The sequence below is a fragment of the Pinus tabuliformis genome, chromosome 6, assembly GCF_031772625.1.
Source record: "Pinus tabuliformis cultivar Carrire ecotype Pingquan chromosome 6, CPIR1, whole genome shotgun sequence".
NCBI lineage: Eukaryota > Viridiplantae > Streptophyta > Pinopsida > Pinales > Pinaceae > Pinus > Pinus tabuliformis.
In genome coordinates this window covers 458,184,138-458,197,148 of record NC_142292.1, presented here as the reverse complement: position 1 = coordinate 458,197,148, position 13,011 = coordinate 458,184,138, and the positions used below count along the sequence as shown (strand labels likewise).

At 39.0% G+C, this 13,011-nt stretch overlaps 1 protein-coding gene across 1 annotated transcript in view; it reads right to left on the bottom strand.

Moving 5' to 3' along the window:
* Positions 1-254: 254 nt before the first annotated feature.
* The window catches only part of LOC149259284 (uncharacterized), a 67,157-nt gene continuing 54,400 nt past the window's right edge, over positions 255-13,011 (bottom strand). The window contains exon 12 of the mRNA XM_089453789.1: positions 255-3,573. Within this exon, the coding sequence (XP_089309915.1) occupies positions 1,121-3,573 (2,453 nt within the window). The 3' untranslated portion in view covers positions 255-1,120. The remainder of the gene's footprint in view (positions 3,574-13,011) is intronic.

Below are 13,011 nucleotides of genomic sequence, written 5' to 3'. Positions count from 1 at the left end.
GCCTTTTACTTTTAGTATTTTTACCTTTATGGGAATTTATTTTCTAAATGACATCATTCTCGATCTTATATACTCACTCGTTCTTTTAATGAGTAGACAGTCACACTTGTATATGAACATCACAGGTATTGTTAATGTTCAATGGAAAGTACATCATTAGGAAAATAAAATTTAAGTTATGATAGATATTTAAACTGTAATTTTCTAACTAGCATTCCCTTAAAAAGGTCAAATTTATTAACAGCACATCAAAATGTAATCAACTTCAGTTTTATTGGAAAATCAAAACTAGTTATGCCTCTTTAGTCTTTCAAAATCTGCTCAAACCCTGTAATTCACAGAGCATAAGGTAGGGCCAAGGGGACAACCAAGCACTATAAACAAAAAATTTCAAAACCAACCACCGCCGTTTCTGTTGTAGGTGCATGTCTACTAGGGTTACGGCAGGGTCCTTGCAAGCCATGAGAGGGGTAAAGATGGAGAAGGGTATCCAAACTGACTCTTTTTTGGGAAAATGTGATATTTGCAGGACTGTATGAAAAGGAAACCGCAAGAACAAAGTTTATTAGAAGTGCGACATGGTCACTGCAGTTAATGTAAGTTCAGGATTCTCTTGCTTTTGAGCTCTTGAGATCCCAATTACAAACTGGAAGAAGGTAGTAACGTAAATGAAATTCCTTCCCTCTTGATGGTTTTGGAAAAGCTTTCCAACAATTTTTTTTCTCAAAACGAATCAGAAGTGTTGGAATGAACGTTGAAAAAAATCCAAGAAACTTGTATCAGCTTACTTTCTAGATTGATCAAGAAATTTAATGGTCCAGCGTTTCTTCTTTGGGTTGTGAAGAACAGGCAGGCTCTGCGTTGAAGGGAGTTGTCCATGATGGGATGCACTCGAGAATACAGGCAAATAATTTTTCAATATCAAAATAGAACACAAGTACGGCCTAGAAGATGTGCTAATAGGAAGCCCTGGGTTCTTGAAGAGCAAGGGCATTTTCCTAAGAAGATAGATCCAATTTTATCTTTGGAAAATGTAGGACCATTAAGAATTTCTAGATGGGTTCATCTCCTCAGCCTCCCAAACGACCTCACCGTAGTGTTTGTTTGTAACATCTTAGCATCACCAATAATCCCTACAAGAACACTCTCCATCCTTGAAATGATGATAACGGTTGGCATCTCTGAGCACAATTTCCCGTGCAACAATCTTGGAGACAAACTTTGTTGCACAGTGGCAGTCACCACACACTCGAAGATTTTTAACAACTCGAATAGTTGTCCCAGGGGATGTGTTTAATAGCCCAAATGCAATTGCCAGCCTCTCACTATGGTGGCAAAGAATTTGTTCCTTCTCCTCTTCAATTACATCATTAAGAACATAACTCACATCAGGAACATACCCTGCTGCCTTCATCTCCCAAGATAACCTCTCCAACTCTCTATAGATTTCCTGCATTTGTGGGTGCAAATTGTTTCCTATAGAGAAAGCATGCACCTGTTTATTGATCTCAATCCAACTACACCCAGGTGTCTTTCTTATGCCTCTGTCTTTCATCATTTTCCTCACCTTTTCAATGCCATCCCACCTGTGAGCTGCAGCATAAATATATGAGAGAAGTACATACGGAGCAGCATTTTGAGAGTCGATCTCAAAAAGACGCTCTGCTACCCGTTCTCCCAATGCTATGTTATTATGTACTCGGCATGCACCAAGCAAACAACTCCACAAGGCTGCATCAGGTTCTATTGGCATTTTGCTGATAAATGCTTCTGCTTCTTTCAAACGCCCAGCACGTCCAAGAAGGTCCACCATGCAGCCGTAATGCTCCATTGCAGGTTCAATATGATAGTATTCATTCATACAATTAAAGTGTTTATAGCCTTCATCCACTAGGGCTGCATGGCTGCAAGCATATAAAACAGAAACTAAAGTGACATTGTTTGGGACGATGTCATTTTGTTGCATTTGTTCAAAGAGCTTTAGTGCCTTCTCACCATAACCATGCATAGCATATCCCCCAATCATGGCCGTCCAAGATACAACATTTCGTTGATGCATGTTGTTGAATAGCTCATGTGCCTTCTCTATCCTCCCACATTTGGCATACATATCTATCAGAGCATTCAGTAGTACAATATTTGACTCTAATCCACTTTTGATTATACTTTCATGTATCTCTACACCTTGTTCCAGAGCCGCCAATTTGGCACATACTGGGAGTATACTTCCATAGGTTTTTGAGTCTGGATTCACACCTTCAGATTTCATTCGTTGAAAAAGTTCCAGTGCCCGCTCCCCATGCCCATTCTGTGCGAGTCCTGCAATCATCGCATTCCATGAGACCACGGTTCTCTGAGGCATTTCTTCAAAGAGTTCCAGAGCCTTATCAACAAACCCACTCTGTGCATATCCTGAAATTAATGCTGTCCAGGAAAACACATTTCTTTCAGGCATTTTTTCAAACAGCTTCCGAGCCTCTTCAATAAGTCCATTCTGTCCATATCCTGCAATCATTGCATTCCATGAGACTACAGTACGCTGATGCATTTTGTCAAATAATTCATGGGCTTTTTCTATTCTACCACATCGAGCATACATGTCTACAAGGGCAGTCGTCACAAAGACATTAGATTGAAATCCACGTCTTATTATTTCTTGATGGATTGCCACACCCTGTTCCAGAGATGCCAAGTTGGCACATGCGGGAAGAACACTTACAAAAGTGAAGTGATTAGGTTGGATGCCCGTTAACTGCATTCGGTGAAACAGTTCCAATGCTTCCTCAGCACAACCATGCCTCGAGTAACCTGCAATCATGGCAGTCCAGGAGACAACATTTCGATGAGGTATTTTGTCAAACACTTCACGTGCCTTCTCTAAGCAGCCTTGTTTTGCATACATGTCTACAAGGGCAGTCGCCACGGAGACATGAAATTCAAACCCATTTCTTATAATTTCTTCATGGATATCAATACCATGTTTCAGAGATGCCAAGTTTGCACATGCCGATAGTACACTCGAAAAGGTGAAGTGATTGGGTTGCAAACCTGTTTTCCCCAGTTGATGAAACAGCGTCAATGCCTCCTCAGGAAGCCCATGCCTTGCACAAGCAGCAATCATGACAGTCCACGAGCACACATCTCGTTCGGGCATTTGGTCGAAAACTCTGCGAGCGTCCGCCAGACTTCCACACTTAATGTACATATCAATCAGCTTATTCTGTACCAGTCTGTCTTTAGTAAAATGGATTCCCCTTTCGATCATGAGGGCTTGAATTTGCTTGCCCTCAGGTAAAGTTTTCCTGTGAATGTAACATTGCAAGAGATAAACATATGTCAGAGAGTCTACACGGCTCTTTGTAATTTGCAAACTGTTGAATGCCTCCTTCAAACGGTTTTGTTTACAGAGTGTTCTCACATCCTGCACAGAAGAGTTGTTGGCTTTGACCTGCACACGAGAACTAGTCGAAGTAGACACTCTACACTGAGGCTGGAACAAAAGAAACAATACCGACATTTTCTTCTTCGATGGATTGCTCAAAGCTTGTCCCATTTTCCATTGCTGTTTACTGTCTCAGAAAGAATCAGGCGAACAGCGATTTTAGTTCCTCGCCCTCCTTTCATGGGCAAATTCTTTGACCACCAGTTCGGGCTATTCTAATATATTCGCTTAGCTAATTCCTTTTCACCAGTTATATATCTGTTTCGATTATACGGTTGTTATATTTCGATTATAAGGTTATTTGAAAAGGTTTTTATTGAAAAATTTTGCTATGAATCTGAAAACAAAAAGTTTCACCGTATTAAAGTTTAAACAGTTTAAACTTAAAGAATGAGTTACAAGTTACACAATCACATTAGTATGGTTCATACATAGATCAAATAAAAAACCCAAAAACATCATTGTTCCTAACATTTATTAGACCCCGACCCAGATATGGTATAACAGCTTCAATTTTACTTTGATGGTATATTAATTTGTTCCCAGATATGGTATTACACCTTCAATTTTACTTTGATATTAATTTGTTTTTACCAAAAAAAAATCGTTGTTTATCCTCCAATTTAATATTTATTTTTTATTTTTATTTTTAATTTAAATTCATTATTTTTTTATTATTATTTAAATTCATTTTTTGTTATTTTTTATTATTATTTAAATTTATTTATATGTAAGGTGATTGGTTGAAGTTTAATTACAGATTGATTAATAATTTCTATTTTTATTAATTACTATTTTTTGTTTTTTATTTTATTTTTTATTTATTTATTTATTTTTTCTATTATTTCCATTTTCACCAATTATAGTTTCCACATTTAAAAAATAAAACACATATATATATAAAATAAACATATATATTAAAGTGTATATATGTTAATATAAACAATATTAGTGAATCATATTTCTTAATTTATGATGATTATTGTTATCACCCCAAGAAACTCACCTAGGTTGTATATTAGTGATGCTCGTGAACATCACAAACTCAACAAAATATTGAATAAATGGTGGATGAATGAAAGAAATGTTGCATATTCAAGCCAGATAACCACTTCTACTATGATTAACCCCAGACATGGGTGAACACCCCCAGACTATAAGGCTTTTAACCACCACTTACTCACAGATTTAGAATAAGGTGATAATGAAGAAGACTGACCACACCAGTAGATGCACAGGACCCTGTGATGGTCGGCTGCAACCAGTAAGGAGGTCTGTAAATCTATTATCTAACACACAGACAGGATGACAGCTCTCTGGTATTAGAACAATAGAAACTTGCATGCAAATACAATGATATATGCTAAATTCTAAAACAAAGGTGGGATGACAGCCCCTCTGATGCTAAACATTCACAGCACATAAATAATTGCAAAACAGGCACAGCTTGGAACATAGAAGAAGTGAAAAGTGAGCAAATAACAACAAAAGAAGCTTGTATTAGTTGGAAATGAAGACTAGAAGTTGCAGGTCTCAAAGTAGTTACAGTCTCTAGAAGTTGAAGCTTACAGCACACTAACACTCAACATGCACTCATCCAATTCATTCCATCGTTTTTCTGGGTATATATAGAATCTATTTACAAAAATCTCTGCTAGATTATGCGTGGAAGTGTCTTAATGGATCACCAACCGCATTTACAATTTGATATGGGTCTTCTAATTCCATTTGAATGTTTTAATGGACAAATGACATTTACTGGTACTTTGGTGTACTCCTTGAACAGGTGAATGTTGACTAGATAAACTTCCATAACTGCTGCTTGGTTGAACTACTCGAGGGTGTCCTTTTCGTCCTTGACCGTGTTGTTCCTTGATTGTGGTAGCTGACGATTAAATGCAGGTAGCTGGCTCATAACTTGCTTCTCCGCGCACCCCAAAATTGGCTAAAAACACAGTAATATACATCAAACATGGACAAAAGGCCGAGGAGGAACACTGGCCGTCGGATGGATTGCATGGATGATCAAGATATGCTGATAGAGGGCAACGGGAAGGTACCAAAACACAATTTGAATATGAGCTGTTAGATTTAAAAAAATGGACGGCGGGGATTTGATCATAGGGAGATCGGGCGAACGGGTGAATGTGGGCCGTCAGATCATGATTGGGGAGATCCGACGGCTGACGAGAGACGAAGTTGACCGCGGGTTAACGGGCAGGGAGAGGGTACGACGGCGGGAAGTAGTTTTCCCGCACCACCTTTGGGCTACAGTGGTTTACGTACACGGACATGCGATCCAACAGCTTGAAGACACGTGGCTGGTGAAATACCACTTCCTCGCGGGTTATATAACATGCAGGTTGATAGAGCGGGGCTTGCGTACAACGTTGGATCAACGGGCGGAGGATCGAATGGTGGAGAAATAAAGCACGTGTTCATCGTTGACATGACGGGTGATATGACAGGTAAAGGGAGGGCCCGGCTATGGATTATTTTATATGCGTGAGTTATAACTAATTAAACATTAGGGCCCAGGATAGGACAAAAACAAAGGTTAATGCGGGGTTTTAAAGGTGAATAAAAAGATTTAAGGGGAAGGATGCAATGGAATTGCGGGAGTTATAAGGAAGAAAGGGAAAATGAAAGGGAAAACATGAAAACCTGCTGTAAACCTTTTGCAACCAAAACCAACACTGCTCAACACCTGATTTAATCCAACAAAAGCTGAAACTGTAGCAGAGCTAACACTAGCTCCTTCTGGGGATGAGATCCTCCCTGTGAGGTCTCAAGAACCTGCAAACCACTACCTTTCCAGCTGAAAACATATTAAGCAAAATTCCTAGTGTTCCATTGGGCATGGAGTCTACTGCGCCTGCACAAAACTGATAAAAACAAAATATCTACAACCTTTAAGGCCAAAGAACCTTAAACAACATAAATTTTCAAAATTGCCCATTTACTGGGCCATCAAAAACTGTCTCTCCTCCCATACTTTTCAGTATGAAGGTGTTGTTCCCTTGAACCTGTGAAATGATGAAAGGCCCTGTCCAAAAAGCATCAAATTTCCCATGATTGCCTTTCTTTTCCTTTAGTGCATCCCATTTCAACACCAAATCACCAACCTGAAAATTACTTCTTTTTGCCTTCTTGTCAAAGGCTTCCTTGATGCTTCTCTGATGTGCTGCAGCTTTTTCAACTAGCTGTTCTCTAATCTGATGTAACTCTATCAAATCAGTGATTCTGTTTACCATATCATCTTCTTCGTCCTGCTATGTTTGAAGGAATGTTGCCACAGGGAGAGTTAATTGAATTCGAAAGACAGCCTTAGTGCCATATACCAGCTTGAAAGGAGAATTGTCTGTGGATTTCTTTATGGTCACTCTGTCAGCACACAGTGCATACTTGAATTTGGAATCCCAATTCTTCTTATTGTCCTCTAACAACTTTTTAATTATTCTGATCAGACTTTTATTAGAGGATTCAACTAGACCATTTCCTTGAGGATAATATGAGGTGGAATGAACAAGTTTAATGCCCATTGAATCACACATTTCCACCAATTCCTTAGCTCTGAAGGTTGCTGCATTATCTGTTATTAATTTCTATGGACAACCAAATCTGGTGAAGATATTTTCTATCAAAAACTTTATAACCACATTATGATCAGCCTTCCTTGTAGGGACTGCTTCAATCCACTTAGTGAAATAATCAGTAGCTACTAATATCCACCTATGCTGGCCACTGGAATGTGGATTGATTTCTCCAATAAAATCCAAGCCCCACTGCTGAAAAGGTCCTTTTGCAATTATTGGTTCTAGGGGCAAAGATTTCAGCTGCTGCTTTCCTTCAAATCTTTGGCACTTGTCACAAGATTTAACAAAAACAAATACATCAAAAAATAAAGTGGGCCAATAGTACCCAGCTCTGAGAATTTTGTAAGCTGTGGTTTTCCAATAATGGTTCCCTCCACACACGCTGTTATGAAACTGCTGCATTACTTCCTTTGACTATTCTTTGTCCAGACACCTTAAAAAAATTCCAGATGGATCCCTCCAGTAGAGCAGATTATTATTTATGCAATATTTTGCTGCCCTGAGTTTTAAAGTTCTGGCCTAGCTTTGAGTAAATTCTGAAAGGATTTCTAACTTCAGCAAGAAATTAATTATTGCAGCATACCAATTACATGAAGCTAGATTCTTGGCCACTGACTGTTCTTTCATTGTTTTAACCATTTCCTCTTCTTATGCCTGACCATTTTCTGCCATCATGCATAGGAGAGCAATGTCCAAAGACCTGCAATTTTCTTCAGCTAATAACTTGGCAAGCCCCTGATCTCTGACCAACTTGGTGGGCTTCAGCTCTATATTAAATTCTATCATTTTAGCAATCCATTTTTCCCTCCTTCCATCCGCATCAGTGTGTGTTAATACATATTTAATTGCAGCAGAGGGAACATATGAAATTATTTTTGAATGCAAGATATAAACTCTGAAAGGCTTTAATGATTTAATAAGAGCATATGCCTGCTTTTCTATAATATCATACCTTAGTTCAGCATCCCTCAAATTCTTGCTGAAAAATGCCACTGGATGTTCTGAACCTTCTTCATCTTGCTGCAACAAAACAGCTGCAATGGTGTCCTCAGAGGCAAATGAAAATAGATGAAACTCCTTACTATAGTTAGGACTTATTAATGTGGGAGCTTCCATTATAGCCTTCTTGATGGAATCAAATGATTTTCTTGTTGTTTCGGTCCATCTTACCTCTGCTCCTTTCTTCAACATGGAGGTTACGTGCTTTACCAGCTCTGCAAAATTCGGAATAAACCTCCTGACAAAATTAATTTTGCCCAGAAAAGACTGTATATCTTTCTTTGATCTGGGGACAGTCAAAGCCTGAATTGCTTTGACTCTTTCTGGCTCAATCTGAACACCTGTAGAAGACACAATATGTCCTAACAACTTACCTTCATTCAAAGCAAATTGTGACTTTTTTGGATTGACTGATATTCCAAACCTTCTGCACTTCAAAAACACTTTTTGCAAATGCTGCAAATGATTTTGATGGTTGCTGGAGTAAACTGTTATATCATCAAGGTAGATCAACACAAATTTGTCCTTCTCTCCCACAAAAGCTATATCCATAGCTCTCTAAAAGGTAGCTTCAACGTTCATCAATCCAAACGGCATTCTGGCATACATAAACGTGCCCCAAGGAGTGGTAAATGCAGTTTTTTCCTGGTCATCTGGGTGCACAGCAATCTGATTGAAGCTTGAAAATCCATCTAAAAATGACATGATCTTAGCTCCAGAGACCTTTTGCAGCAAATGATCCATTTTCGGTAAGGGATAATTATCTTTCTTTGAGCATTTGTTCATATTTCTGAAATCAACACACGGCCTGATTTATCCACTCTTCTTCCTCACCACCACTAAATTGGCTACCCATTTTGAATATCTAAGAGGGACAATGATCTTGGCAGCGAGGGATTTTGTGTTGAATTATATTCTTATCATACGTTTTCAGGTCACTGTATTCCCAGGCAAACACATCTGCAAATTGCCTCATTAAATTGCAGTATTCAGCACTTTGATCAGCTGACAAATGAGTAGACAAATTTATAAATTTGGGCTGACCTGGACTTCCTATATCATGCTTACAGACTGCTGATTGATCTTCTTTTTGGGCAGCTTTGTAAGGCACATCATTTTGGTCAAACAATCTTTCAAGAGGAATTAGGCCCCTAGGAATATGGTTACTAGGAAGCTGGACTATGTTGTTTTTACCAATTTTATTTCTAAGTTGGGACTAGTGATTTTTTAACAAGGCATCATTTTCTTGGTCAATTTGCATCTCAGAAAATTCATCAATGACTTGCAGGAACCTATTCAACTCCCTATCATCTTCAAAAACTTTCCAATGGTGGACATTGTCGGTAAGGACGGTCTGTACTTCATTTGCACTTCATAAACTAGTTTGGGAGGCATAGGAGGGACAAACAGACTAGCAGAAACAGCAAGGGAATAAACAAGCTGATTTTGGGCTCTAGGAATGTATGAAATACAGAAAATATAAAAAGAATCTCTGGCTCTCCATACCTCATCTCTGTATGCTTTTAGCCTTGGGTGCCTTGCTTGAAAAATTTTATTCACTTGTTGGATAATCAAATCAGTGTCTCCAAACACCTTAAGATTCTTGATTCCTCTGTCTTTAGCTGCATTAAGGCCTAACAGCAAAGCCTCATATTCTGCTATATTGTTAGTCACTTGAAAAACTAGCTTAAAAGACAGTTGAATGCTTTCTTGTTGTGGAGATACTAGCACCACCCCTGCTCCTACAGTCTCCCTAGAACATGCTCCATCAAAGAACCCTCCCAAACCTGACCTTCTTGCTGTTTCTCGGCCTGAACACATGGTTTCTTGAGCTACATTACGCCCTTCTGAGATTCTTCAATTTGGATAATGCATGCTCCAAAATCAGTGTCCACTGCATATATAGGATGATTTGTAGGATTTCTCTTATCACTGATGATGTATGCCAGTTGTGCTTCTCTATACAATCTCCTACTTTCACCTCCAAAAACTGGGACAATTGCATAAGATGGATTATTCTGAAGTGTCCCACCTAGTCTCTTGATCCACCCTCTAAACAACAGCATGCCAAACTTGGGAGGCACATCTGCTACCACAATATCCATCATCATGCTCTTCATAGGCAGCTGAGTTAAGGTAATGGCCAGATCTTTAATCAATCCAAGACATTTCACCTTCCTTGAATCAAAAGAAAACAAATCATGATAGGGTCTAGTGATATCAAGGCCCAACTCTTCCATGACAGCTTTAGGCATCAAATTGTGGCTGGCCCCTGTGTCTAGCAGGCAGTTGTGGAGGATTTTATCATGAATGGTCAATGAGACATAAAAAGATGGAGAATTATTATCAGCAGGTTCAATCATGGGACTGAGCACAATGGCAGGCTTGTCATCTTGCAAATTGACAGAGGTAGTGGAGGTTTGTTTGGCTTCTAGTTCAAGGGCCTCAAGGACAGGGTTCTTAAATACTTCACTCTTCACCAACTCAACCAGAGGCACAGATATTTTCAATTTCTGAACTTCTGATTCAAAACTGAAAGAAGAAGATAATTTATCATAACTTTGTACCTCTTGAACTGGAGTTCTGAGAATGACTGGATCAGCTGTTGGCCTTCTCTTCTTAATATTCAGTGATTCTGTTTGAACAGCAGCTCTTTGTGCAGGATTTTCTTTGACATTCTTTGCATTCGACCTAAGGTTATATCTCTGCTTCTCACCAGTTTGTAGAACAACTCCTCTGTCCCACTCCTGACTATTTTTCTCATGCAATAAGGATTCTTCATACTCAGCCAATGTCAAAAATGCAGCGTTGCCTTTATGCTCCATGCAATGAATTTCATCCTCATTTTCTTCACATTGCTCCTCCTCCATGACTACATTTTGGAAGGGAGTTTTTACTTTATGATCTTCTTTTGATTCTTCACCCCTCTGCATTATTTGTAACTGCTCATTTGCTCTTCTGAATGGGTTCTGATTTCTTGGAGCAAATGTGTTCTGCTGCCTTGTTTTCCCTGAATTCTGCTCAACCTTTAACTTAGAAATTTCAGCTGCCAATGACTCAATCATCTTAGTCATTTTATCTAATTTAGGCTCTGAAGATTATGCAGAAGAAGTATATGCCTGATTTCTCTGTCTTCTTCTGTCAGCCTGACTCTTTAACTTTTCTGCAGCCATGATATTAGATTCTACTTCCAGGGCTGCATCTTGCATGTCTGCTAGTGTAGCAAATCTCCTTTCTCTTAATAACAGGCATAAATCTGAGTCAAAAGCATTGGCATAAGTGAGTTTGGCAGAGGTAGGGGTAGGTTTTACCTCAACTGGAATCTTACTATACATTCGATTGAACCTTTTATTAAAATCAGGAATTGATTCCCCAATTTCCCTCTTCAGATTACCAAACTCAGTATGATAATACAACAAGTCTTTTTTATCTCCCCATTGCTTCAAAAATGCATCATCTAATGCTTCTATATCTGTAATAGATCTCTGGGGTAATTCTCTAAACCACTTCCTAGCCTCTCCATCAAGGCTCTGGACAAAAACTCTCATCCACACATCATTTTCACTTATATCCAAATTATCAGCATAACTGTAAAAGGCTTCTAGGTGTTCTTCTGCTGTTACTCCCTCTGTACCAGTAAATTTAGGCATATATTTATGATATTCTCCCACAGGCATAGGATTTAAAGGCACAGGCAACACTAATGGTCCATATCTGGCCGCTACAATTCTTTCTATTCTTGTAGGTGCTTGCTGTCCTGCCATGATTGGAATACTTGGAAGAATACTAATGGGTGAAGGAGTAGGAAGTAATGTGATGGATGGCAATGAATAAGGGATGTTCTGGACTGAATGGGAAGCTTTCTTTGGACTGAGATTCAAAGGGGAACTAACTGAACAAGGGGCTGAACTAATCTCTGAAGGTTTCTCTTTATTAATGGTGTTGACTTCCAAATCTTCAAACTGTAAATCTTCAGCAACAACTTTATCTTTCAGAGATGAATTAGATTTCTTAGGCTTACCTGATCCTGATGCCCCTTTTTGTGAAGCTTTCTTCGATTTAGCAGTCCTTTCAGGTTCAGGCACTAGTTCAGCTGGAGATTTATGAGGATTTCTTCGAGTGTGTCTCATAAACTGAGCCAGAACTTCAATGTGGAGTCACCAAAGGATGGTCTTCCTCCAATGGAGTCGCTAGACAGATGATTACAACCAAAATACTGTGTTCAAACCTTGTCTGTCATCAAAGCTTGAAGGTATGTCGTTCTCCCAGGGAAGCTGAGTTTCGATTCTCCTATCCCCGGCAACGGCGCTAATTAATGTTATCACCCCAAGAAACTCACCTAGGTTGTATATCAGTGATGCTCGGGAACATTACAAACTCAACAAAATGTTGGATAAATGTTGGATGAATGAAAGAAATGCTGCATATTCAAGCCATATAACCACTTCTACTATGATTAACCCCAGACATGGGTGAACACCCCCAGACTATAAGGCTTTTAACCACCACTTACTCACAGATTTAGAATAAGGTGATAATGGAGAAGACTGACCACACCAGCAAATGCATAGGACCCTATGATGGCCGGCTGCAACCAGTAAGGAGGTTTGTAAATCTATTATCTAACACACAGATAGGATGACAACTCTCTGGTATTAGAACAACAGAAACTTGCATGCAAATTCAATGATACATGCTAAATTTTAACACAGAGGTGGGATGACAGCCCCTCTGATGCTAAACATTCACAACACATGAATAATTGCAAAACAAGCACAACCTGGAACATAGAAAAAGTGAAAAGTGAGCAAATGACAACAAAAGAAGCTTGTATTAGTTGGAAATGAAGACCAGAAGCTGCAGGTCTCAAAGTAGTTACAGTCTCCAGAAGTTGAAGCCTACAACACACTAACACTCACCACGCACTCATCCAACTCATTCCATCGTTTTTCTGGGTATATATAGAATCTATTT